Genomic DNA, 27,869 nt, shown 5'->3' on the forward strand with positions numbered 1-27,869 from the left:
CTGAGTCCAACTTTGAGATTTTCTGTTTCCGTAGGTGAACGGATGATCTCCACATGTGTGGTTCCAATCGTGAAGCATGGAGGAGGAGGTGTGATGGTGTGGAGATGCTTTGCTGGTGAAACTGGTGAAAAGCAGCCAACAAGTGCTCAGCTTATGTGAGAGCTCCTTCAAGACTGTTTTTGAAAAGCATTCCTCATGAAGCTGGTTGAGAGAATGCGGAGAGCATGCAAAGCTGTCATCGAGGTAAAGGGTGGCTACTTTGTAGAATCTCAACTATAAAATATATTTTGATTTGTTTAACACTTTTTTTGAGTACTACATGATTCCATATGTGTTATTTCATAGTTTTGATGTCTTCACTATTATTCTACAATGTAGAAAATAGTATACATAAAGAAAACCCCTTGAATGAGTAGGTGTATCCAAACATTTGAATGGTACTGTATATGTAAAAAATAAATACAAAAATAACAAATGTTTCCTGATCTTTCTTATATCTCTCAGATATAGGACAGACACTTCAGAACAAACTTCCTTTAGATTTTTTGGGAGGGACTATCTGTTGTTCCATGTAGTGAATCTGTTATTCAATGTGTTTGTATGGGTTAATAGCAGTCCGCACCAACATTTTTTGCATCGCATTGTTTTTTATATGCACTACCGTTCAAAAGTTTGGGGTCACTGAGAAATGTCCTTGTTTTTTAAAGAAAATTAAAAAAAATTGTTTAAAATATGAAAATAACATCAAATTTATCAGAAATACAGTGTAGACATTGTTAATGTTGTAAATGACTGTTGTAGCTGGAAACAGCTATTTTTTTTATGGAATATCTACATACTGTAGGCGTACACAGGTCCATTATCAACAACCATCACTCCTGCGTTCCAATAGCATGTTGTGTTAGCTAATCCAAGTTTATCATTTTAAAATGCTTATTGATAATTAGAAAACCCTTTTGCAGACACCTCACAAGTCCTCATCTGTCAGTTTCATTAAATACTACCCGCAAAACACCAGTCTCAATGTCAACAGTGAAGAGGCAACTCCGGGATGCTGGCAGAGTCCCCTGTCCAGTGTCTGTGTTCTCTTGCCCATCTTTTATTTTTTTTGGCCCATCTGAGATATGGCTTTTTCTTTCCAACTCTCCCTGGAAGGCCAGCATCCTGGAGTCACCTCTTCGCTGTTGATGTTGAGACTGGTGTTTTGCGGGTACTATTTAATGAAGCTGCCAGTTGAGGACTTGTCTGTTTGTCAAACTAGATACTCTAATGTACTTTTCCTCTTACTCAGTTGTGCACCGAGGCCTCCCACTCCTCTTTCTCTTCTGGTTAGAGCCTGTTTGCGCTGTTCTGTGAAGGGAGTAGTACACAGCGTTGTATGAGATCTTCAGTTTCTTGGCAATTTCTAGCATGGAATAGCCTTCATTTCTCAGAACAAGAATAGACTGATGAGTTTCAGAAGAAAGTGCTTTGTTTTTGGCCATTTTGAGCCTGTAATCGGACCCAGATACTCAACTAGTCTTAAGAAGGCCAGTTTTATTGCTTCTTTTATCAAACACAACAGTTTTCAGCTGTGCTAATGTAACGAATGTGAAACGCTAGCTTGGTTCGCGCTAAATAGCGTTTCAATCGGTGACGTCACTTGCTCGGAGACCTTTGTGGAGCGATGGGTAACGATGCTTCGTGGGTGGCTGTTGTTGATGTGTGCAGAGGGTCCCTGGTTCGCGCCCGGGTATGGGCGAGGGGATGGTCTAAAACTATACTGTTACACTAACATAATTGCAAAAGGGTTTTCTAATGATCAATTAGCCTTTTAAAAATTTTAAACCAGGATTAGCTAACACAATGTGCCATTGGAACACAGGAGTGATGGTTGCTGATAATAGGCCTCTGTGCGCCTTTGTAGATATTCCATAAAAAATCTGCCGTTTTGAGCTACAATAGCCATTTACAACATTAACAATGTCTATGCTGTATTTCGGATTAATGTGATGTTATTTTTAATGGACAAAAAAGGTGCTATTCTTTCACAAACAAGGACATTTCTAAGTGACCCCAAACTTTTGAACGGAAGTGTATATTTTTTTATACTTTTTTTATACTATTTTTAAACAAATAGCTATATGATCCTTGGTATGACCTTCTTAAAATAATTTCCTGTTGCTGCATGATTCTTTTCCTGCTGTAGCAAATTGGTAAATGCTGCAGATGTCTGCTCAAGCATCTCAGCCAAGAGGGGCTAAGTTCCTCATGTATTCAGAAGGCTGTTGATTGACTTCACTGGCTTTAACCTCATTATCTGTCAAGTGGGGATTCACCCTAGTCCCTAAAGTGCAATCCTCTCCAGTTAGTCAGCTACACCAGAGATAATGATAAAATGTGTAAGCAAGGTATAGATGCGGTAAAGAGGTCAATTGAACTGGACAGGGAAAGGGACGTGGAGGAAAGACCCCGAATCTCCCCCCATCAAAATGATCCTACATTTAGGCTATTGTTTATATGTGTATTAGACACTATGTTGAGGTAAAAATCGGATAATAATGTTTGTATGGATGTCAACCCCAACACAACGTCATCAGTACCAATCAGCTGCATTTCATTTAAAAACAACTTTGACTACCACTGATTTTTGTACGTTAGCTTTGTTAACCAGTTTACACAATAATGAGATTATTGTGGATGGTCAGATTAATAAAATAATTTGATTAAAACGTTTACATGCTTTGCAAGAAGAACGATTTCGCTAATAATCCTGTTTACATGGATAGATTTGAAATCATGCAAATAAACGTTCTACCACAGCAACCATTCATATTTGATTCTGAGTATGGACATAGAAGTAGTTTTCACAAACTTTATAAGATGCATACATTCAGTTGTTTCCGAACTCACTTCACTCGTGCTAAAGCAATAGTGTGCAACTGAAGCCTGCAATTTGGGACGTTCCTGCATGTGGGCATTCCTGCAACTGCAGGAACGCCCCACCTCAAGCATCCCATTGGTTCCTGTTGAGCTAGCAATCCTGCTAATAAGCGATACTGTGTGCTAGCACACGGTATCACCACCTCCTCCCGCCTGCTGTGTACCGGAGAAAACCGTGCCCGACAGGTGGGGGCAAAATACACTGTCTCCCGATGATGCCACCTGCCGACCGCTAGCTATTTTGGTACACAGCAGGAGGAGGCGGGGGTGATACTGTGCTAGCTAGCTTGCTAGTTAGCTAGCACATGGTGTCGTGCCCGCCTCCTGCCTGCTGTGTACCGGAGTCCTCCTTAGGACAAACTGGCTAAGCTAACACACAGAGTGTCCTTTGCTCCTGCCTGCCGAACACCTGTCCTCGCCTGCCGTTAGCAGAACAGTACCTGACAGGCGGGGGCTAAGGACACTCTAGCGGTGTGTACTAGCTCGCCACTTCTTCTGTGGGGTTTACCGGCAGTTGGCATGCAATGTTAATAAGTCCAAAAATTGATGTAGAAACTGCTGACTGCCCTTTTAAGGTGTGTACATAATAATTGGACAGAATGCTCAGAAAACCATCTTTTTTAAATCGCCGAATGCTTACTTTGGCCAATTTAAGTAAAGTGTTTAAATGACTATTACATAATCTGCCTACTGCCATAATCAGTTTCATATTAAATTATTACTGTGCATTCAATTGACCTAATCTATTTGCTGATTATGTCAAGAGGAATGTATGACAGGAATGTGGACAGTGCATGTATCCAGGGAACATGCCCGGGCATGTCGATGAAACTGACAAAACGCTGAGGACACAGGAACAATATCATGGAGTTGTGAACTATAGGGCATTATGGTCAATTGCAGGAAGAGAAACACTGTGTTTTAGAACCAACTGCATGTCCTCAGTTAATCCTATTAAATATTCAGACCCCAAAAACATAAAAGATAATAACACCAGCCTCATAACAATTTTAAAAGTTATATTTTTGAATTCAAAACAGACAGAAGGCAGATCATTGTCCATTCTCGTTGTAGCTTGTCACTGAGAGTTAAACAATGGGGGCAAATGTATCTCTGAGGAGTCTCTGTTAGTCAGCAGTAGGAACATATCCCATGAATCACACTGTCAGCCCAATGAGCCCCTAGTAAACTACCATTTTAGAATCCTTCATCATTTATGTTTGTAGGGGTACCAGAACAAAAACACTATTGATATCAGTATCAACCACCAGGGCCAAGTAAAACATTACTTTCTCTCTCCGCCCAGAATCTCCAGTTCTGTGCAACCAACGCCAACTTTTCTTTTAATTTCCCAATAGTCTATTTTCTGTATTTTATTTGGGATTATAGGACAGCATTTGACAAGCAATACATGTATTATTAATCCTTATTGCGTACTAATTTTGTATCTCCATTGAACATATGGAGATGGGGCGGCAGGGTAGCCTAGTGGTTAGAGCATTGCAAGTTCAAAACCCCGAGCTGACAAGGTACAAATCTGTCGTTCTGCCCCTGAACAGGCAGTTAACCCACCGTTCCTAGTCCATCATTGAAAATAAGAATTTGTTCTTAATTAACTGACTTGCCTGGTTAAATAAAGGTAACAACAACAAAAAAAACACATATGTGCCGTGTTGCACAGAAACGATCAATAGCAGGGATTTAGGGTCCAATTCAATAAGATCCGCTTTAGCCGACATCCGCATAGCTAATGTATTGATGGTGTTGGAACTGTGTTAGAGCTGTTAAATCCACAAGCGGTTCCTGGCATTATACCTAAAGCGGACAATACCATTGGCTGCAGTCGTATTAAAATAAATCCAATGCAGTCTTGCTTACAAGTTGGAACACTGGAATGTAAGATAACATATACATCTCGATTAAGCTGATAGAAATCCTTATTTAATGATTTTTCAATTAGACTGTAATTATTTCTATATACTCTACACTTTCTCATTCTGAACTTCTAACATGAGTATGGCGGGTGTGACAATGAGAGTAGCTGCTCACCAATTTGACGGCTCCAAGCAGTGTCTGCAAGCAGTTCCACCTCCTACACCGCCAAAACATCCGCTATGCAGGTGTCTGCTATCGCTGGTTAATGCTTTATCTGTTTGAATCTAGGTCTTAGTTTTTACTCCAGACACTACATACTATGCCACACCATTGAAGTTGGCAAAGAACAGTTTAATGATAAGCCCCTGATATACCTGGCAGTGACATGTATCGTGTGTCCTGATCTTGTCTACATTCTAATCTCTCAACAAGATAGTAACAAGATAGTAAAATGTCTCTTATTCGTCCACTGTGAAATATTGTCACCAGATTTCCTGGTCCCTCCATGGATAGAAATAATTTCAGATTCTTACAAAATAATATGTATCTATTTATTTTGACACATATTGATCCCCTAAATCAAGGGCGTCACCTGTCAATGATTTTAGAGGACACACAGTGTACGAATAAGAGACCCATTTAATACCATGTGTAGGTGCAACAGCTATAATGTGGGCATCAAAATGTGGATAAGTTCAAGAGAAAGTACCCATGTTATATTAACACCCGGTATGAACAAGGCTTTTAAGAACTGACTGTGATTCGAACTTCATGACCACCTCCGGAGGTTGTCAGGTGAGTTGATTGGATGGAAGCTCAGTGGGCAAGGCTTAGAGTGACAGGTCAGTGGGTGGAGTTCACAGGTGAGAGTCAAATTGTAAGAGGCCTTGCAGGAGGCAGGTTGGAGGTGGATGGAGGGTGTTACGTGTGGGTTGTGACCTGCAAGGTTTCCAGTTCAAATCCCATTTGCGACATTTGTTTTCCAGCCTTACTCAAAATTCTTACCTAAATTACGTTTCTAATCTACCAATTTTTTCAGTTTCTAACTTTCGGGCTGAACAGCTTTAAACATGTGGGAAAATGTAACTGGTGCCCGTGGAGGACCAGGAAACCTGCCTACCCTGCCTTTCTAAGGTCTTCGAAAGCCAAGTTAACAAAACAGATCGCCGACCATTTTGAATCCCCCCGTACCTTCTCCGCGATGCAATCTGGTTTCCGAGCTGGTCATGGGTGCACCTTAGCCACGCTCAAGGTCCTAAACGATATCATAACCTCCATCGATAAGAGACAATACTGTGCAGCTGTATTCATAGGCCTGGCCAAGGCTTTCCACTCTGTCAATCACCACATTCTTATTGGCAGACTCAACAGCCTTGGTTTCTCAAATGACTGCCTCGCCTGGTCACTAACTACTTCTCAGACAGAGTGTGTCAAATCGGAGGGCCTGTTGTCAGGACCTCTGGCAGTCTCTATGGGGGTGCCACAGGGTACAATTCTCAAGCCGACTCTTTTCTCTGTATACATCAATGATGTCGCTCTTGCTGCTGTTGATTCTCTGATCCATCTCTACGCAGACGATACCATTCTGTATACTTCTAGCCCTTCTTTGGACACTGTTAACTAACCTCCAGACGAGCTTCAATGCCATGCAACTCTCCTTCTGTGGCCTCCAACTGCTCTTAAATGCAAGTAAAACTAAATGCATGCTCTTCAACCGATCGCTACCAGCACCTGCCCGCATGTCCAGCATCACTACTCTGGACGGTTCTGACTTAGGTATTTGTAGATTCCTATTTCGCAACAAAGCCTCCTTCACTCATGCTGCCAATATCCTACCAATCCTTGACTTCAGCGATGTCATTTACAAAATAGCCTCCAACACCCTACTCAGCAAATTGGGTGCAGTCTATCACAGTGCCATCCGTTTTGTCACCAAAGCCCCATATACTACCCACCACCACTGTATGCTCTCGTTGGCTGGCCCTCGCTTCATATTCTTCGCCAAAACCAACGGGCTCCAGGCCATCTATAAGTCTTTGCTAGGTAAAGCTCCGCCTTATCTCAGCTCACTGGTCACCCTAGAAGCACCCCCCCGTAGCACACTCTCCAGCAGGTATATCTCACTGGTCACCCCCAAAGCCAATTCCTCCTTTGGCCGCCTTTTCTTCCAGTTCTCTGCTGCCAATGACAGGAACGAATTGCAAAAATCACTGAAGCTGGAGACTCATATCTCCCTCACTAACTTTAAGCACCAGCTGTCAGAGCAGCTCACAGATCACTGCACCTGTACATAGCCCATCTGTAAATAGCCCATCCAACTACCTCATCCCCATACTGTTATTTCTATTTTTGCTCCTTTGCACTGCAGTATCTCTACTTTCACATTCATCTTCTATCACTCCAGTGTTTAATTGCTAAATTGCAATTATTTTACCACTATGGCCTATTTATTGCCTTACCTCCCTTATCTTACCTCATTTGCACGCACTGTATATATATATATTTTTTTCCTATTGTGTTATTGACTATGTTTGTTTATTCCATGTGTAACTCTGTGTTGTTGCTTGTGTCGCACTGCTTTGCTTTATCTTGGCCAGGTCACAGTTGTAAACAGGAACTTGTTCTCAACTGGCCTCCCTTTGCATTAAGATGTGCTTTTCATGATCTGATCAAGACAACCCAATCATTATTTGTTCAATTGAAATGCATTCCTGCGTTTGATCTTGTCATGCATGTTCCACAACAGTAACTTTCACACCTGAGCTTAGCTGCTTTCATTCTCTCCTTGTGCTGATAATGGCTTGACATGACAGAATATCAGTTTTGGCCTTTATTTTAACAACCAAGTTAGTGTTCTGCTCTTACATACGTGTACAACTGCAGTCATGTTTATGAAACAATTGGTATGGAGACAATCACTACAAAAAAAAGTTTAGCATAATATGTATGGTTATGGAAAATGTTTAGGACAGAGACAAATGCTTTGAGGTGGTGGCCCTCAAACAAACACAAAACATTGGTTTAATATTTTAATTAAAAATAAAAAAAAAAGTACTCAAGGTTTTCATGGTGTATTTACATAAAATCGAAAGACACCTTGGTTTGGAAGCAATGCATCATGGGGTATGTAAAGCCGAGATTGACAGGAGATTTACTTCTGGTTTCTAGCCACACAACTAATCAGTGTACACTCAAAGTACTTGTGCCTTTTTAGATTTTAATATTTGTATATGTTGAATAACAGAGCGGTTATCAATGCTAAGAGGCAAAGAGAGATTTGACCCCATAATGAAGTCAAAATATATAAAAGGCAAACACATGCTTATAAAATATAAAAGTTCCGATCTTTTCAAATATATAAAACACTGATTAAAATATAGAATGTGTAATTAAAAGATAACATAAGGCCCACAAAATAAATAAACAATAAATAAATAAATAATATAAATACAAACAAAAAGTTGATACATTTCAGATTGGGACATCATTAGAAACGGTATAATTTAGGGCCATAAAAAGCCTTTATACCAGTGTCATGCCAATGCTGGCAACAATCAGATTGGCATTAGAGTAGATTGTTTTGATGAAATTACCTTTCGGAAACACTGAATCTTAACGGTTTGGTTATGAAGCCCGAAAAGTAGTAAGGAAAACGTGTCTAGTTACCTATTCATTCTAGTGATAAATTATTGGTGACAGTCTTCGACAGGGTACGACTTCTCATGGAACCATATTTCATGTGGTTCATGTCTAGCATGACTCCTAAACGTATCCTTGGGATATAACTTACTATATAATAAAATAGGCGATAATGTCGATAATATTACACAGATAACTTTACGTACTAACACAAAGTCAGACAGTTGAAAACAAATATGCACTATATGAACACTTTGGATAATGTAACATTTTACATGAATGTTTGGAAGGACAAAAAAACATCTGAAGTTGACTAATGTACTAAAACACAGTTGAAACAAATGAAAAGGCTCTCGCTATCTACCTTATTTCAAAATGGTGCTTCAGCTTTGATCCCCACAATGCATTACTTAGGAACCCACGGGTGTGTTGTTGAAAGACTGAACACGTGAGCCATATATTCAATCATTCATTCAGTACATATCTCCACAAATCATTCATTCGGTACATATCTCCACAATCATTCATTTGGTACATATCTCCACAATTTGGACTTGCAAATCATGATATTGAGAGCAAGAATCTTAGAGTATTGCTTAACCAGAGATGACTAAATACATAAGTTACTTCTCATCTGACCATCTGGCTTTAGAAGAAAATGTGTTCCATTATATAGAACGCAATATATAGAGAGGATAGATATAGAGAGCATTCATTCAATAATGGGATGTATCACATGTCCCGAGACTACATCTAACAGTTACCCAATTATCTGAAAATAATATCCAAATCAACTTTGACTTCATTCATGCTTCTAGTATCAACGTATTGATACAAGTTAATCAGATTACACATTCAACATTCTACCTAGCTGATTGCCTTGGTAACCAATATATTATGATAGCTAATGGTCCAAGAAAAGCATAAAAATTAAAAAAATTCAATTCAAATGTTATTTTACCATTTAAAATCAACCAAAAGGTGAGTGGGAAAATCTTGAAAACCTGTATAATAATATTTGGGTGTTGTGTTAGCTAGATAAACACTAAATACTTTGTTGTATGCACCTCTGTTAGTAGGTTAGGACTGCATTACTGTAAATGAGGTGAAAACTACATGCCCATGAACACATAAGCAACGCCACTGTATGGAGCTTAGGGTTAGGAGCCAGTTCATACAGGTCATTATAGTAAATGCATACTATAGTGCTGGTGGATATTTTTGTTTTCAGAGTGGAGTAGAAATGTCAACAGGGAGATGAAAGTCGTGAATATATGGGCCAGAGGCATGCAGTTCCCATAAGCACACCAAACTGAAATGAAAGGCACCATTGATATTTTTCTCCATTGAAATACTGCGAACCATTGCTACATACTAGTTTATTCCACTTTCTTCCATGACATGAACACGTACACATTTTTTTTATTTATAAAAGACTTTATTCACTACTTCGCTAAAATACGTTTTTTATTTATTTATATATATCTTTTTTTATCATTTTCCCCGCAAATACTTTAAGTTATAGAAAATAAAGGTTTAATAGTGACATTTCTTTGAATCCGACTGAAGTATTTTTCTAAGCTATCTTTTTCATTTTATACAGCAATTGGATCTTGGTTGGAGATGACGCTGGACAACCTGGCTTGCAGGTTGTCCTGTGGGGAGAGTCGGAGTGCTAGGTTAGTCCTGCTGCCATCTGCGAGAGGTTCCACACTTATAGCCATGGGGTTCTGTAAGCTCAGGAAGGGTGTGTCCTCTCCCACACGCTCCTCCTCCATCTCGCTCTCCGTACTGCTACCTAGGTCGATGGACTCCATGTTGTGGCCTGCTGCATGGCCATTGGGCTTTGTTCTATTGGCACGGCGGCCGTTGCTGTTCTTGGCAAGTTTCTTAGGAAGGCTCTGCGGGGGAATGGGCATTACCGTGGCGGCGGAGCCGACCACCTCGTACTCCTGCGTGGTCTCATAGTCGTCGTCCTCAACGATCCTCAGCGGGCTGGGCGGGGGGCTGTGGGCCTCTTGGCCGTGGTTGTAGTGGGCAGACTTCCTCTTAGACTGACTGATGTGGTGGTCGGGGTGCGGCTGGGTGGTGAACAGCAGGGGGCGCTCCTCCTCGCCAGAGGGGCTGACGGCCACAGAGGGGACCGAGGTGGCCAGGCTGGACAAGGGGGCCGACATCTCAGAGGGAGGGGAACCCGGGGTCACGGGAGAGAGCAGCTCCACAGGAGACAGGCGGGTTGGGGTGGTCATCGCTGACACATACCTGACAGGCAGAACCAAGAGAGAATCCTCAATCAATTAGGAACAGAAAACACAAGTGTATTCACTAATACACCACAACCAGAATCAGTAATAAGAACCCATTTTGTTAAAGTGGCTTTAGCTCCACTACATTCATGGTACAGTCTGAGCTATAGCTCATCACATGTATGGCTTTAGCTAAGTGAAATAAATCCATAACAATGGATTTTGTGTCCTACAGGTATGTACAGTCAAATTGTCAAGGGCACATCCGATGAGCGTAGGCTCCTTTAGAGCGAAACTCACCGGTCTCAAATAGTCTTTCATTTCTCACCGGATATCTACATGGTCTGGTTCAGGATACACATACATTCATAATCCATTTCAGAAATCAGCTGTAGGACTGTATAGGCTTTTCTCCTGGTATGTGTGTGGAGGACAGAGACACTGAACTGAAGAGCACTGGACAGTCATTAGGGTTGTCTCCGTCTGCCCTGGCCAGTCATTAGGATTAGTATTAGGGTTGTCTCCGTCTGCCCTGGCCAGTCATTAGGGTTAGTATTAGGGTTGTCTCCGTCTGCCCTGGCCAGTCATTAGGGTTAGAATTATGGTTAGAATTAGGGTTGTCTCCGTCTGCCCTGGCCAGTCATTAGGGTTGTCTCCGTCTGCCCTGGCCAGTCATTAGGGTTAGTATTAGAATTGTCTCCGTCTGCCCTGGCCAGTCATTAGGGTTAGCATTAGGGTTGTCTCTGTCTGCCCTGGCCAGTCATTAGGGTTAGTATTAAGGTTGTCTCCGTCTGCCCTGGCCAGTCATTAGGGTTAGTATTAGAGTTGTCTCCGTCTGCCCTGGCCAGTCATTAGGGTTAGTATTAGGGTTGTCTCCGTCTGCCCTGGACAGTCATTAGGGTTGTCTGCCCTGGCATGTCAGAGTGATGTGCACAGACGGGTTCGCTCAGACTCAGTCGACCTGTGACCTCAGAGACAGGTGTGCTACCTGCTGTGCTGTCTGTAGCTCGACTGACAACACAGGTACACCTGCGCTCATCAGCAACACATTGATTTACTAATGGGGACTTATGAAGTCGTCATTGTCCATTAGCTTTGATCTAGGAGGGCCTGTGAAGTCTAAATATAGGACAGCTCATAAGGAGACCTCTGCTAATAACACTAATTCAGAAGACCAAGATAACATGGCAATACCACAAATCTTGGATTCAATCTTGGTTTACTGTATATTCATAAATAAATGCCATAATTTATAAAATGCATGTTATTCTCTAAAAATGATCACCAAGTATAATCCTTAAAATATAGCTGATTATTTAGTGGATATCTCTGTACAACTCAGATAACTAGAAGTAGGGGACACCATCATTAATTACAAACCCTCCATTAGGTGTATGGGCTGAAGGGCGGTTGTAGTGCATAGCGTAGCGTAGCAACATGAGCTCCAGATGTCTTTCTCCTACCTCTCACTGTACGGAGAGTCCCTGTAGGAGTCTGGCGTGTCTCCAGAGTTCTTTAGGTAGGCACTCAGGTCTCTGGCGCCACCTGTGGCGTTCAGACGACCCCGGTGGCTGGGTGTGGCGTGCCGGCTGTTCTCTCCCGATGACTTCACCAAGACAGAGCGGCTGTCGGAGAGGGCACTCTCGCTGTGGCCGTTACTCCAGCTGAAGAGAGAGAGAGCGAGACAGAGGAGAATGAAGAGGGGAGACAGAAGAGAATGAATTGCTTCTCTTAAATGAGGTCAAAACAATGGCCGCTTCCGACAATGACATAAGCTGTAAACACTGTAAATCATGTCTATTGCAGACCTGGGTTCAAATACTATTTGAAATAATTTAAAATACTTCAACTGGGCTTGTTTGAGCTTGCCTGGCTTAATGGACCAATGCTTACCCCACCCATCTGGCACTTCAGGCAGGTTAGAGCAAAAGCACAAAGTATTTGAATTATTTAAAATAGTATGTGAACCCAGGTCTGCTCTATTATAATGTATAGTTAGAGACACTGGCCTATAAAACCCACAAGACACTTTGACCTGCACATTGCTCTACAAGTTCTCTGGAAACCTCATCAATTCTTCCTGAGCCTTGGTTGTCCCATACTAGCTAATGACGCACCACCATACATTGTCCCCTGCGGTTTTGCTTGTGCAATCTGAGATCACAGAACTGCAGTCCCTGGATTCATAAAGTGTCTCAGAGTTCTGATCTAGGATCAGTTATTTATTTTAAAATCATCATGATTAAGGGGTAGGAGCCGTGGGACCTGATCCTAGATCAGCACTCCTACTCTGAAATGCTTTGTGAATACAGGCCATGGTCTTTGTTGAATCCAGTGAATATCACTGAGTGAGCGAGGTGATTTGCAGGCAATCGTGCAACAGGATGGGTAATCATCGTATCAACCGCCGACTGATACCAACGTGAATGAATTGCTTTTCAAACCCCCCCACCCAACAAACAGAGGGAAAGAGGAAGTGGCTAGAGGGGAAACGAGACGGACTCCAACTAAGATAGCTCACAGGGCCCAGCGGTAATATGACACAGTGAAGGAGATAAATAGGACTTTATCTAAGAAACATTATTACAGTATCTTCTTAGAGCCAGTGCTATAGCTCATCACTTTTACAGATGGAAGGAGAGGAGGCAAGAAATCTGTCTTGTAGGTTCGTATAGGGTTACCTTTGACTGGAGGTGTGGGTGACCGTTGTGGACTGATGTGCTGATGATGTGTACAGGCTCGTTGAGAAGGATGTTTCCGTTTCCTTCTCGATTACATGCTGCGCAGGCAATGCATTTTTAGACACAAATTGCTATAAGGGAAAACAAAATCAAGCGTCAATAATATGAAAATCACATCATGCATGCTTATAAAGAAATGTGCAGATACTGTAGCTAACATGCCAACAAATGTACAGTGCATTTGGAAAGTATTCAGACCCCTTGACTTTCAACGTTTTGTTGTTAAAGCCTTTTTCTAAAATGTATTAAATAAATTGTTTTCCTCATCAATCTACACACAACACCCCATAATGACAAATCAAAAACAGGTTTTTCCAAATCTTTGCACATTTATCTTTTTTCTTCTTCCATTGATCATCCTTGAGCGGTCTCTACAACTTGATTGGAGTCCACCTGTGGTTTGGAAACGCACAGACCTGTCTATATAAGGTCCCAAGCCATGAGGTCGAAGGAATTGGCAGTAGAGCTCTGAGACAGGATTGTGTCGAGGCACAGATCTGGGGAAGCATACCAAAGAAAGTCTGCAGCATTGAAGGTCCTCAAGAACACAGTGGCCTCCATGATTCTTAAATGGAAGAGGTTTGGAACCACCAAGACTCTTCCTAGAGCTGGCCCGCCCGGCCAAAAACGGAGCAATCGGGGGAGAAGGCCCTTGGTCAGGGAGGTGACCAAGAACGCGATGGTCACTCTGACCTAGCTCCATAGTTCCTCTGTGGAGATGGGAGAATCTTCCAGAAGGACAACTATATCTAGCACTCCACCAATCAGGCCTTCATGGTAGAGTGGCCAGATGGAAGCCACTCCTCAGTAAAAGGCACATGACAGCCTGCTTGGAGTTTTCCAAAAGGCACCTAAAGGACTCTGATCATGAGAAACAAGATTATCTGGTCTGATGAAAGCAAAATGTTACTATTTGGCCTGAATGCCAAGTGTCACATCTGGAGGAAACCTGGCACCATCCCTACGGTGAAGCATGGTGGTGGCAGCATCATGCTGTGGTGATGTTTTTCAGCGGCAGGGACTGGGAGACTAGTCAGGATCGAGGGAAAGCAAAGTACAGAGAGACTCATGATGAAAACCTGCTCCAGAGCACTCAGGACCTCAGACTGGGGCGAAAGTTCACCCTCCAACAGGACAACAACCCTAAACACACAGCCAAGACAACGCAGGAGTTCTGAATGTTCTTGAGTCGTCCAGCCAGAGCCCGGACTTGAACCGATATAACATCTCTGGAGAGACCTGAAAATAGCTGGGTAGTGACGCTCCCCATCCAACCTGACAGAGCTTGACAGGATCTGCAGAAAAGAATGGGAGAAACTCCCCAAATACAGGTGTGCCAAGCTTGTAGCGTCATACCCAAGAAGACTCAAGGCTGTAATAGCTGCCAAAGGTGCTTCAAGAAAGTACTGAGTAAAGGTTCTGAACACTTATGTTAACGTGATATTTCCGTTTTTTTTTTATTTTACACATTTGCACAAAAGAAAATGCTTTGTCATTATGGAATATTGTGTGTAGATTGGTGAGGAAAAACAAACAATTTAATCAATTTTAGAATAAAATGTGGAAAAAGTTAAGGGGTCTGAATACTTTCAGAATGAACTGTATGTATTGGAAACTAAGCGTGAGAGTTACTCTAGCGTAGTTCTCATTGTTAGAAGTAATTGCTATGTGAGTGACTTACATTGACAAGCTGGACGTTTTCAAGGGGAGGGTTAGAAATCTGAGGGCCATTAGCCATAATGGTGTTTCTCTCATTTCGTAGGCTCTGCCTCAGACGATCATGAAGCTTTTTCCTCTGCTTTCTGTGCACGGAAAGACAAAACTGCATCGTGAGACGGACCAATCATACAGCCAATAACAAAAACAGACGGATGACAGATTTTGTCTAAGGTTGACAGAGGTTGTGATTGACAAAAAAAATATTAAAATGCTCAAATCTCTAGGCTATTATCTCATGGGAAGCTTCAAAATACGTAATAAGGACAAGGATACGTAATAGTGAATACTGAGTTTATATACAGAGTTTAGCGTAAAAATGTTACGTGAATTACTTTGTTTTGCAGTAGGCAACCACACACATGATTCCAACCACTAGGAGTGCAATGCAGATTCCTGTTATTGTTAATACACGTTTCTGATACAGCTCCTCTGCTTCTGAAAAAGAGGACAATGCATTCTTAAAACTCCACAACATGCAGACCTATAGTGTCACATACAAACCAAACCCAATGGAGACGAACAAACTTGTTTTAGGTTATATATTAAAGGTTATACATTCACAGAAACAAACAAACCCGGGGCGCGTTCAGCAGTACGCAACGTTTTGGAACGTTCAAATAGAAATACGTTTTGTAGAACCAACTACAATGCCTCTCTGACATGTACAATAAAAAAAGTCAAGTTGGCTCTACTCGTGGCATTTCTATCTGCAACGTCCACCAACGTTTGGGTTCTGAACATGCCCCCAGATTTAACATTGTATTAGTGGGCGTTGGTTGAAAACCGAGACGGTGGAAATGTAATGCATTGATCGGAGGAGGCAGTTCTGCTGAGTCGGAGTCCAGTCGGAATGCCAGGAAGTGTTAGTTCAAGGTCGGGCTCAGTAATCATGACCAGGCAAACCACAGAATATGCATTCTCTGCAATGTATTCTAACCAGCCCACGTGTTACTAATACAACAGATGCATATATATAAAAGATAGTCATTCATCAAACAGTTAAAATCACCACGATGTAAAATGTTAATATTCTAATATTGCAAACAGTGCAGCATTGTTTGTTCACAGGACCCAACGCTTGGAATGATGGAATATTTGCATTTCAATCTTTTCACAGGTAGGAGGTTACAGGTTGACTAGATTAGGGGATCAAATGAAATTTACACTAAACGAAAATATAAACGCAATATGTAAATTGCTGGTCCCATGTTTCATGAGCGGAAATAAAAGATTCCAAAAATGTTCCAAATGCATTAAAAGTTTATTTCTCAAAAAATGTTGTGCACACATTTGCTTACATCCCTGTTAGTGAGCATTTCTCCTTTGTCAAGATAATCCATCCACCTGACAGGTGTGGAATATCAAGAAGCTGATTTAACAGCAGAATGGCCTCTCGAGTGTGGCGCAGCGGTTTAAGGCACTGCAACATAGTGGTTGAGGTGTCACTACAGATCCAGGTTCGATCCCAGACAGTAACCGGGAGTCCCATAGGTAGGTGCACAATTGTCCCAACGCCGCCCGGGTTTGGCCAGGGGGGCTTTACTTGGCTCATTGTGCTCTAGCGACTCCTTGTGGCGGACCGGGAGCCTGCAGGCTGACTTCAGTTGTGCTCACATTGGTGAGGCTGGCTTCCAGGTTAAGCGGCGGTTGTTAAGATGCACAGTTTGGTGGAGGACACATGACTCGACTTTTCCCTTTGGTGGAAAAGTGGCATTTTTGTGTGACAAAACTGCACATTTTAGTGGCTGTGTAATTGAAATTGGGAGAAAAAGGGGGTAAAATACAACAACAACAATTATCATTACACAACCACTAAAATGTGCAGTTTTGTCACACAACACAATGCCACACTTGGCATGCTGACTGCAGGAATGTCCACCAAAGCTGTTGCCAGAGAATTTAATGTTAATTTCTCAGTCGTTTTAGAAAGTTTGGCAGTACGTCCAACTGGCCTCACAATCACAGACAGCGTGTATGGTGTCGTGTGGGTGAGCAGTTTGCTGGTGTCAACGTTGTGAACAGAGTGCTCCATGGTGGCGCTGGGGTTATGGTATGGGCAGGCATAAGCTACGGACAACTAACACAATTGTATTTTATCGATGGCAATTTGATTGCACAAAAATACCGTAACGAGATCCTGAGGACCATTTTTTTTGTATCTGATCAACAGATGCATATCTGTATTCCCAGTCATGTGAACGCCATAGATTAGGGCCTAATGCATTTATTTAAATGGATGATTTCTAACATATGAACTGTAACTCAGTAAAATAGATGAAATTGTTGCACGTTGCGGTTATATTTTTGTTCAGTGTATAATTATACGAAGTGTTCCGTTATCGCACCTAGTTCATACTATACTCCTAATTAAAAGATATGGTTGGTTTGCTGAGGTATTAGGTGTCCTGTGAACAAATTATGCTACAAACAATCAGTCTTTTAAATGAAAAACAATCATTTTTCAATTGTTCAGAGTTAACATCAACATCATTTAAAAAAGACACAGCAAAAACTGCCATCACTGATGAGACAAGGGTAGGAACCATGAGATGACAGGAGAACAAAAGGGGACAGAGTTGGGGTGACGGACACATACATACATCCACATGGTACAGTAGGAAATAGGAAGACCGGAAGGAACGAGATGAAATGAAAGGGGTAGCAAGGGAGGATGCCGTCAGTGTATTTGGCATGACATGCTAAACACTGGGTGGAAGAGAGGAGGGTTCAGGGTAACGGCAAAAGCAAGAGTTGAAGGGAATCTGATCATACAGTATAACCACACTGCAGCCTCTCTGGCCACCTAGCTTATATAAATGTGTGTCTTACACAGTCACAAGAGATAGTGTACTGTAGTTCAGATGCTTGTATGAGTCGAATGTGAGTTTATGGTGGTCATTGTAGGACTTAATGTGTGTGGTGGTCATTTTAGGACCTACTTAGGTTAATTCGACTATATGCTATCACATTGAGGTTTCCCAAAGAGTATAATTGAAGGTCTCATTAGCATATTTGAGCTACATATTGCAATGTATATGTGTGTTTATCATTCTATAACAAATATGGTATGTTATGCCTGTATGATCCCTTCATTGGCACAAGGAAACTGGCTGGAGTTGGGGAGGGGCAGGCTCAAGCTTCTAATCCTACATTTGCAAACTAAAGAGGAAGGAACGATCCATACCCATAAATTCAATCCCAAGATGTTCTGCCAATGCAGAAAGGTGACAAAAAGAAAAAAAGAGAAGAGGTATTTTTCAGACGAGGTGTTATTCAGAACTATATTGCTCATCAAATGGCTAAATCAGTGTTTCTACAGAGAACTGAATGGGGAGATCAAAGTGGTGCGTAATACCCAACTCTTTCATCACGTAGAATCATTCTAGAATCATCTTCGAGGAAACCTACAGTATGATCATTATTGATGTAAATGGCCATGTTATGTAGAAAGAAGGTGCCCAGACACTTTTTGTTTGGGGGGGGCGATTTCCACTTGGTAATTTTTCACTTCAACTTTGTTAAATGTTTTTAAAATCGCTGCCCTGACACTCAAGAACGAGCCTGAGGAAGTCAATGGCTGGTGGGGTAAATTTGTCAAAACCAAGTGAAAATTGCCCCGAAAAAAAGTGTCTGGACACTTCTATAACATACCATTTACATAATTATATATTTTTTTTTTACAAAGTAAACTTTTCCTTTAAGGACAAAAGGCTTAAGTGTACTGTACTTCTAAAGTATCTTATGTGATTATCCATTCTATTAGACACTTACAAGTGTTAAGAAGATTTTACCACAACTACGAAAAGGGATCAAAAACCTAAACCCATTGAATACCGAGTTCATCAAAAATGCATTCAAATGTATCCATCTGCTAATCGCTAAGGTGAGAGGTACTTTCTCAGTCCAGTGGCATGCGCATGCAAACATCACTTTGCTTGCATTATCAAATGGTAATGTCACTACACGTCAATTCGGCAGGTTAAGGGGCACTAGTTAGGGCACTTGTCGCTCACCGGTAAACACTACCTCATGCTGTGCGAGGACCATGCACTGTTTCCATTCCCTACAAAGTTAATATTAGTCATACCAAATTCTCAATTGTCATTACTCGGATCAACAGCCATGCCTGTTAAATATGTTTCTAGGAATAAACAAATAAGAAAAAAAAGAATATTTTAAACGTAATAATACATAACATATCCTAGTGACCAACATCAAATACAACACTTTGCTATAGAAAAAGAGCAGAGCTTTCAACGGTTTAACTGGACAATGGCTCAACAGGAGTAAAAGCCATGGTTAAAATGTTTGTGCCTTTAGATAGCTTCATTCACTGACTTGAACATCCTTGATGTAAAGGATCTATTATTTAATTGTTAGGGTTTACAAACTTACTGTGTTTCTTTCTTTGACAATAGGTTACAATTATCTTAACATGCTGTTATTTAGTTAATAGCTGTGCTATCGAAGGAGGTACAATTTCATTATAAAACTTAGTATAGGAAGAGAATGCATATTTATTCTTGAGTAATTCTTGTGTTGTTTATCTTTTAAAAAACAATGCAAAACATAAACAACGTGATGACTGGTCTGTATGTGAGCAGCGCCCTTTGTCATGTTGGCTCTATTGATTGCGTTTGACTTGTGAACCCTCAGCTTAGAAGCTCCAAGGCACCTTTCATATGACTGGCCCAGTAACACTGCTCTGAAAAATGTATTGAAATTGTGCCAATACTTTACCTTATCCTGGGTTATAAATGGGATTAGATTTAGTTGCATTATGCTCATGTGACAAAACATTGTCATATTAGGCAAAATATTGTCATAATAATCAGGCAGTAGGTTGCAAGCGTGTTCTGTGGTAACCTACGCATGTTCTGTGGTAACCTACGCGTGTTCTGTGGTAACCTACGCGTGTTCTGTGGTAACCTACGCGTGTTCTGTGGTAACCTACGCGTGTTCTGTGGTAACCTACGCGTGTTCTGTGGTAACCTACGCGTGTTCTGTGGTAACCTACGCGTGTTCTGTGGTAACCTACGCGTGTTCTGTGGTAACCTACGCGTGTTCTTTACTTAAACATAGTGCTTGTTATTGTTGTCGCGCACTATGTTTTCAATTCAATGACTCATCTCGTTGTTTACCAATATCAAAGTCCTGCTTTCACTATAGTATGGCCGCTGACCGAGTTGCATAGGGTCTGTAACTTTCACTATATGGTGATAGGTAACCGTCAGCCCTCAAGAGAGTAGAGTACTATCAATACCAACAACACCCTCAACTACTCTCGCTGAGTCAAATACGAGGCAAAAGACTATTCCCTAAAGACTGCTCTAAACAGACTAAGTGGGCGCTACAAATGCCTCCATTTTGAGTAGCATGCCAACGTCCCACAGCAGACCTTGTCAGGAGACGAAGTGTAAATAAAGGTCTCAGCTCGTATGAACTGCTGACGAGTCAGTCTTCACATCTGTCCTCTCCAACCTCTGCTGCGTTCACACAGCGAACGTAAAAATTAATAAAAAACGGACTGTTTTGGCAACAGCCATACGGAGACATTAAAGTATTAATGTTAAATATGATATTAAAGCCCCCGCCCACCCATGTGGAGAATACTTCTTGATCGTCAAGGATAGAGCTTCCTTTCTCGTGTTATACAACACCCCCAGCATCCCTCCTCCTCCTCTGCAGCAGTAAGGGTCTCTTGTTGCATAGCTGGCAGCGTGCCACCACTGTAGCTCCAGACAGGGCGTTTGTCCCTGGCTAGATAAAACCTACCGACTGGGAGGAGGAGGAGTGGGCTCCGACGATGAAACGAACAGATAGCAACAGCAGCATTCCTTTAATTAGCGCCTCCAATACACTAGCTGACATCTCAGGGAGAGCCAAAATATAACTCTGTTCCTCCATGCCAGAGTTACATTTACATCTCAATGGGAAGATTTCTTTCCTTCTGCCTTGGAGATGAAAGCATGGTTGTTGGTTGTTTTGCCAGGTAACCAACCTCTGGTAATTGAGGCTACTGGGCTGTAAGGTGAGTGGGTTAGTCAGAGTGATAAAGTGCACTGGTACCCAGTGCCTGGGCAGCTGCCATTCATCTCCCTCTTGGCCTCTCCATGACATCAAAGAGGTCTCTTTAACAGGGTCTGTTCAGTTCTTTACAGTGCCTCCATAATCCACAATGACCCCCACACACCTACCATAAGTGTTATTGCTCTTCAGGGAAGAAAACATATTGCCTTGTTAAAGATCAACTCAAACTTGATATCTTATTTAGATTGGTCCCAGTCATAGGCAATGAGTATCAACTACAGAGCTTTTTAAATATAGCAAACTACACTACTGTCCCCTGCCTCATATTTGAAGGTCCCAGTTTGGAAAGCTGAATATACAGTTTGAGTTTCACTTTCCTTCTTCTATAATTTTGAGTGACATAAACGAACACAACATCAGTTAACTACAACGCTTAAAACGGTTTCAAATGACATCCAAGTCAACAAAACAAGGCAAAAACCTCTTCTCATGCAGGTATGGGATACATACAACATAATAAAAAACACAAAAACCTAAAAGTCTAAGGAACCTGAGAGGAAAACGAAGCAACAGGAAGTAGCGCTGATTGAGCATGCTCCAATCAAAAGCACAGACAGGAAGAGGAAATAGACGTACTGTAGAAACTGGCCATTACGTAGTTTTGGCAGCGATCACCAGTAAATTCATTTGGACACCTGAGAGGGAAACAAAAGAGTGACAGACAGAAGAGAGAAGAGAAGATGAGTTTACACCAGATCTACGAAAGACCCACGCGCATCGCTGGTGTTGTCAGGACGACCCATATGTCTCGCAAACATCGCCATCAGTCATGTTTGCGAAAAACATACGTACTTGAGAGAAAAGTCCCAATCAATGTCTTATTCAACAGGCCTCGAATTTCAGCAAATGTTTAGCTTGTGCATTCTGATTCCAGGGAGATTGAATGAATTAGAATTAGCCGTGGACACAATGCCCGAATATTTGTCCCATTATCAACCTCTTTCGATAAATTTAGAAAGGCATCAGCACAGAAGCGGATGAGAATTTGAGTCGGGATCAAAGTGTGTGTGTGTGTGTCTATTATTAATCTGTAGGCCTCTCCACTCCACACACACCTGTCCTAAACGAATGGTTGGGACGGATGGATTGGCCGTCTGGCTCTTGGAGGGACAGTGATTGGAACTTTGGAACAGGGATGAAACACCAGAGATGACACGTGTGGCTGGGTTCACTTGAATGCACATACGTTTTGGGTTTCTGACTCTCACAGGCACAGTGGCTTGACATCGATTCCCAGTGTATCCCGTTAAGCACCTGGGGGGGCAGAGAGGGAGTGAGACGCACAACACAGCACTGACACAGTACACAGATGAAACACACGCAAAAACAAATGCACGGAAACACAAATGCATGGAATCCAGGTGATGTCAACAGTTCCAATCCAGCACTTCCAATGACTTACCTGTTCATAGTCTACTTTTGCTAATACATTTAACATGTTGTTCATTTAGCAGACACTCTTATCCAGAGCCACTTACAGGAACAATTCAGGTTAAGTACCTTGCTCAAGGGCACAGACAGATTTTTCACCTATTCGGCTCGGGGATTGGAACCAGCGAACTGTCGGTTACTGGCCCAAAGCTCTTAACTGCTAGGCTACCTGTCACCCCCCCGATATAGAGTACATTTGTGTAAAACACAGTAGCTATAGTGCTTCAGATGTACCCTTTGTTATTACCTCAATAGTGTTAGGTTGGATGACTAAGACACCAGTAAACCACTTCAGACAGAGGCATCAATAAGACATGGGTGGCACCCCCCTGTGCCTGATGTAACGTCTACCAAGTGGCGGCACATGAACAAATTAAGCCTTTCAATACAATCTAAATCACTAGTGACTTTGCTAATAAAAAAATTACAACATCTTGTCCAATGACGAGTTTTTAGAAGAAAGGAAATTGCCTTTTTCTAAACTTCTTCATTTGTAAGTTCAGTTTGTGTACTGAAGTATGCATTAAAGGGTTGTTTTGGGGGGCGAACACTGGTCGATTCTGAACGAAGACTTTTCAGCTGGCCATCTGGTGACTGATGACAGAACAGAAGGCTGAGTAAAGCCCTGCTAAAGAAGAGATTGTGGCGTGAGATAGATAGACTCCAACAAGCCAGTCCAGCTGTGCGTCGGCTCTTACATGGTCTCAGCAGCTGGCTGAGCAAGCCCTTTCTCTCAGAAACACAGAAAGAAAAAGGGGCATAGAGAGGAGAGAGGGATGAGAAATAGAAGGGAACTGATAGTTGTAGCTGGTATGTATGCACATAAGAGTTCAGTGACTGTTTTTAGGTACAGTACTGTAAAATCTCTGAATATTGTGTGGCATGTATCCCAAATGCACTTGAATGGGAGTCCTGAAAAGATAAAAGATAAATCAGTCTCCCCAGTGGAAATCTACACCGAACAAAAATATAAACGCAACATGTAAAGTGTTGGTCCCATGTTTCATGAGCTGAAATAAAATATCCCAGAAATTTTCCAACATGCACAAAACGCTTATTTCTCTCAAATTTTGTGCACAAATGTGTTTACATCCCCGTTGGTGAGCATTTCTCAAGATAATCCATCCACCTGACAGGTGTGGCATATCAAGAAGCTGATTAAACTACATGATCATTATACAGGTGAACCTTGTGCTGGGAACAATATCAAGCCAATGTGCAGTTTGTCACACAACACAATTTCACAGATGTCTCCAGTTGAGGGAGTGTGCCATTGGCATGCTGACTGCAAGAATGTCTACCAGAGCTGTTGCCAGAGAATTAAATGTTCATTTCTCTACCATAAACTGCCTCAAATGTCATTTTAGAGAATTGGGCAGTACGTCCAACTGGCCTCACAACCATAGACCACGTGTAACCACACCTTCCCAGGACCTCAACATCCGGTTTCTTCACCTGCGTGCAGCCACCAGGACAGCTGATGAAACTGAGTATTTATGTCTGTAATAAAGCCCTTTTGTGGGGAAAAACTAATTCTGATTGGCTGGGCCTGGCTCCCCAGTGGGTGGGCCTATGCCCTCCCAGGCCCACCCAGGCTGTGCCCCTGCCCAGTCAGGTGAAAACCATATAATGGCCTAATGAATTTATTTCAATTGACTGATTTTCTTATATGAACTGTAACTCAGTAAAATCATTGAAATGGTTGCATGTTGCCTTAATTTTTTTGTTCAGTGTAGTTCAATCATTTTAAAAGGGAGATTTTGACAAGGCCAGCCCATGACAACAGCATCATGAGGACGTTATTAGAATTGAATGGCCATGGTCACATTCATATTGGCTATATCTATTTAATTTGCTATAAATAATGGAGGAGCGGATTAGGATATAGATCGCTCTGCTTCCATGATGTTCTGACCCTCCCACGCTGTGTGCCTGCTAGAGAATCCCTGCTCCGATCCCTGCTTCAGGCTTCAGCGAAATCAGGCTCCCCAGTGACCCTGTCAGACAGGTTTTTTCCTGTCTATGGATCTAAGGATCCATAACGTCCGAATTGGGGAGGAAGACAGGTTTTTTTCTCCCTTCCCTCCAGTGACAGCGATCTGCATGGCTTACTTAAAAGATACAAAAGCCGTTGGAGACAGAAGCATATTTGTGCTTAGTCACTGAAGTATTTAAGAGGAAACTCAATCTGGCGGTGGATGGTAAGAGTGTTATGTATTGGATGGCCCAAAGCCAAAGTGTATCCTTGGCAATGTCAAGCCTTGTGTCAGGCACTTAGAGCTGCAGTAATATTTCGCTCCTCCATGCATTTGCTGCTGTAAGGGAAGTGGTAAAACCATGAGGTGTAATGAGTAGGGCCACAGTTGAAAGACACTATGCAGCATCACCATCTCAGCATGTCTTTTGAAAACTACTGAATGTTCTAACCACAAATGTAAAAGACGTAAAAGATAAATTGTGAGATGCTGTTGATAAAAATGATCATAGTGACTGGATAATTATGCAGAGTGGGCCTCTGAATGCTTGTTATGGGGCCACCCACTTTGCTAGAAGTGACATCAGACCAGAGTACTTTTATTTATTGAACCTTTATTTAACTAGGCAAGTCAGTTAAGAACAAATTCTTATTTACAAGGATGGCCTACCCCAGGCAAACCCGGACGACGCTGGGCCAAATGTGTGCCGCCCTATGGGACTACCAATCACATCCGGATGTGGTGCAGCCTGTAATGCAGCCTACACTACTTCAATGCCTTCCTGTTCAATTTGTCCGGATAATACATTTTTTTAAACCTCAGATTTCATATGAATGTCGATTGAGAATGTGGACAGGACTGCAGAGAGGTGGTTCTTAGATGTATGCCGTTGCCTCGCATACCGAGTGCATGTCACAAGGCCAGTTTATGCTGCTCGGGATGATTCAAGGGCCTAAGATCTGTTGGGGCCACCAAGCTCTCAGACTGACAGTCTGAGGCTGAAGGCACATGGGGGGGATAGTCTTCTAGCACTGAGAAAGCTCCCTCGGTCTCTTGTAGGCTCTATCGCTCAGATCAGGGCTGAAATACACCCTTGAAAACAAGAGTGCTATCCTGGAGAATAAATCAATGTTAGGACACGGTTGAAGCTGACAGAAGCACAATGTCAGCACAGGTAATGTTCAGTAAGGCACTCGACGGAAAACGTTTCAAAACGTCTCGCAACAGAAAACTGAAATGATTGGACAAGTACAAGTAGTCTTATTGGACAAGTACAAGTAGTCCCTCACGGTTTCAGTCAGTTTTGCTTGATGCCTGATGAACATGACCAAGGTCTACGCGCACTGGTTCCAATGAGGACAAGAAAATGGAGCAGAAGATGGAAAGATCTCATAAATAAATACAACATAGATTGTGGGTTCTGAACTGGAGCGTGGCAGTCGGGCGATGACAGGAGCCCACATTAATAATGTAGACATTCAGAGGAGGCTGTGGATAAGTCCCGGGGCCTCCACCTGTTCTGCTCTCCCAGCAAAAAATTACGAGAATAACATACAGTACAAATAAAAAAAAATGAGACAAAACAATTACGCTGGGCTGATTTTGTAGTTTTCATTAGGCAGATATTCAACCTAGTTTAGCGCAGAAACGTGGTCATTAAATACAATGACCATAATACATTGCAACTGTTCTTTCCACCTACGGACAGAGGCGCATATACACACAGACCATACTGTGGAAGACTGCATGAGAAAGGAATCAGCAACAACGACCAGACGGATAGATACAGTTGGTGAGGTAGCTAGCTACCTGATAGATAGCGAGAGGGATAGATGCAGTAGATGAGGTAGTAAGCAAGGTAATAAGCAGTCTTAAAAGTATCTCATCTACTTTGAAGAACTAGTAAACATTTATTTTTTAAATCAGCCAGCTAGCTAGCTACTACTAGCCTAGCTAAATAGGATGACTTGTTCAATGGGGAGCACAAAGAACGCTAGATGGTTGGCTGGCTGGCTGAGCAGAGATGACATGATGATTTTAAGGAATTAAAAAGAAAAGTCGTCAAATAAAACCTAGTAATATAGACCATTTTAAATATTTTATTTAAGTAAAGTAAGTCATGTGAATACATAATGGACCATCACTACCATCGTGGGGCTCTTATTAATGGTTTCAACCCACTGTCAGCGTCAGTAAAAGGCAGGCAATAGCTAAGGGAAGCTCTAAAATAATTTGAATGTTATTATTTCATAATGCATTTAATATGGAAAAAATTCAATCGAAACCGAAAACCGTTATTTGTTTTGTTAGATTATAAAAAAAATCTAAAACGTATAAAGCACTAAAAGCTCACACACCTCCCCCCAAAATTCAGCCGACACCTCGGCTTTACTGTAAAAAAGACCTGGCAACTTTCCTCCGATTTCCCGATGAAGACGAGGCAGTGTTTGATGTTGCCAGGCTCCGTTTTCCCCACAGAGCAGGTGATAGAGCTCTAAAATGAAACTTAGCGCTGCAGGGGCCTAAATGGCACCAAACTTCTGGTATCATATCGGGCATTAATGCGTCTTGACAACAACAGGATTCTCACTTCAAAAATGATATTAAATGTTATGACAGCATCTACTGTACTCTACTTTTTGCCATATAACAGTATAGTAGCGTTCTGAAGTCAGCACTTGGCAAACTTCTAGAATGATCCAACATGTGGGAGCACAGTTAAATATGAAGAAATAGCAGCAATAAGCCATCAGGAATTGTATCAAACATCATGTCAAACATTGTCAGCATAGTATCTAGTGTGTGGTGTGGATGCTGTGTTTGACGCATTATGAGGAAGCACAGTCTGTCTGTTTAAATAGGAGGGAAAAACAGCTATACGCCATCAGGAATTCTATCAGCTAAAACTAAGTCGAACACAGACGGCATAGTATCCAGTGTGTAGTGTAGGTGCGAACGGTATCGTGTTTCATCATGCTCTACCTGCAGAGGAACTTGGTGCTGCCGGGGGTGACCTCCAGGGTGAAGCACTCCCCTCCGTTCACGCAGTAGTTCTTCTCGCTGTCGCTGCAGGCCGTCACATGACTGGAGGTCTTCACCGCAGGGGTGGTGCTGGTGACAGCTGCAGGAAAATACCAGGGGGTGATTAGCGGGAGAGAAATGGATTTAGGCATCCTAGTGGACCCCTGGGGGGGGGTGATCAGTTGAACACTAGCTCTTAGCACAAAGCT

General features: G+C 42.1%; 1 protein-coding gene across 4 annotated transcripts in view; it reads right to left on the bottom strand.

Moving 5' to 3' along the window:
• Positions 1-7,751: 7,751 nt before the first annotated feature.
• The window catches only part of LOC139408330 (neuregulin 1), a 150,656-nt gene continuing 130,538 nt past the window's right edge, over positions 7,752-27,869 (bottom strand). For 2 of the 4 annotated variants that reach the window (XM_071152082.1, XM_071152085.1), the window contains exons 4-11: positions 27,622-27,760; positions 21,809-21,867; positions 18,327-18,350; positions 15,475-15,577; positions 15,105-15,225; positions 13,364-13,494; positions 12,146-12,346; positions 7,752-10,698 (exon numbers count right to left, since the gene is read on the bottom strand). In XM_071152082.1, the coding sequence (XP_071008183.1) occupies positions 10,032-10,698; positions 12,146-12,346; positions 13,364-13,494; positions 15,105-15,225; positions 15,475-15,577; positions 18,327-18,350; positions 21,809-21,867; positions 27,622-27,760 (1,445 nt within the window). In that variant the 3' untranslated portion in view covers positions 7,752-10,031. The remainder of the gene's footprint in view (positions 10,699-12,145; positions 12,347-13,363; positions 13,495-15,104; positions 15,226-15,474; positions 15,578-18,326; positions 18,351-21,808; positions 21,868-27,621; positions 27,761-27,869) is intronic. The other 2 variants (XM_071152084.1, XM_071152083.1) reach the window with 1 other exon arrangement.

This window comes from Oncorhynchus clarkii, chromosome 5 (genome assembly GCF_045791955.1).
Source record: "Oncorhynchus clarkii lewisi isolate Uvic-CL-2024 chromosome 5, UVic_Ocla_1.0, whole genome shotgun sequence".
In the NCBI taxonomy this organism is placed as follows: domain Eukaryota; kingdom Metazoa; phylum Chordata; class Actinopteri; order Salmoniformes; family Salmonidae; genus Oncorhynchus; species Oncorhynchus clarkii.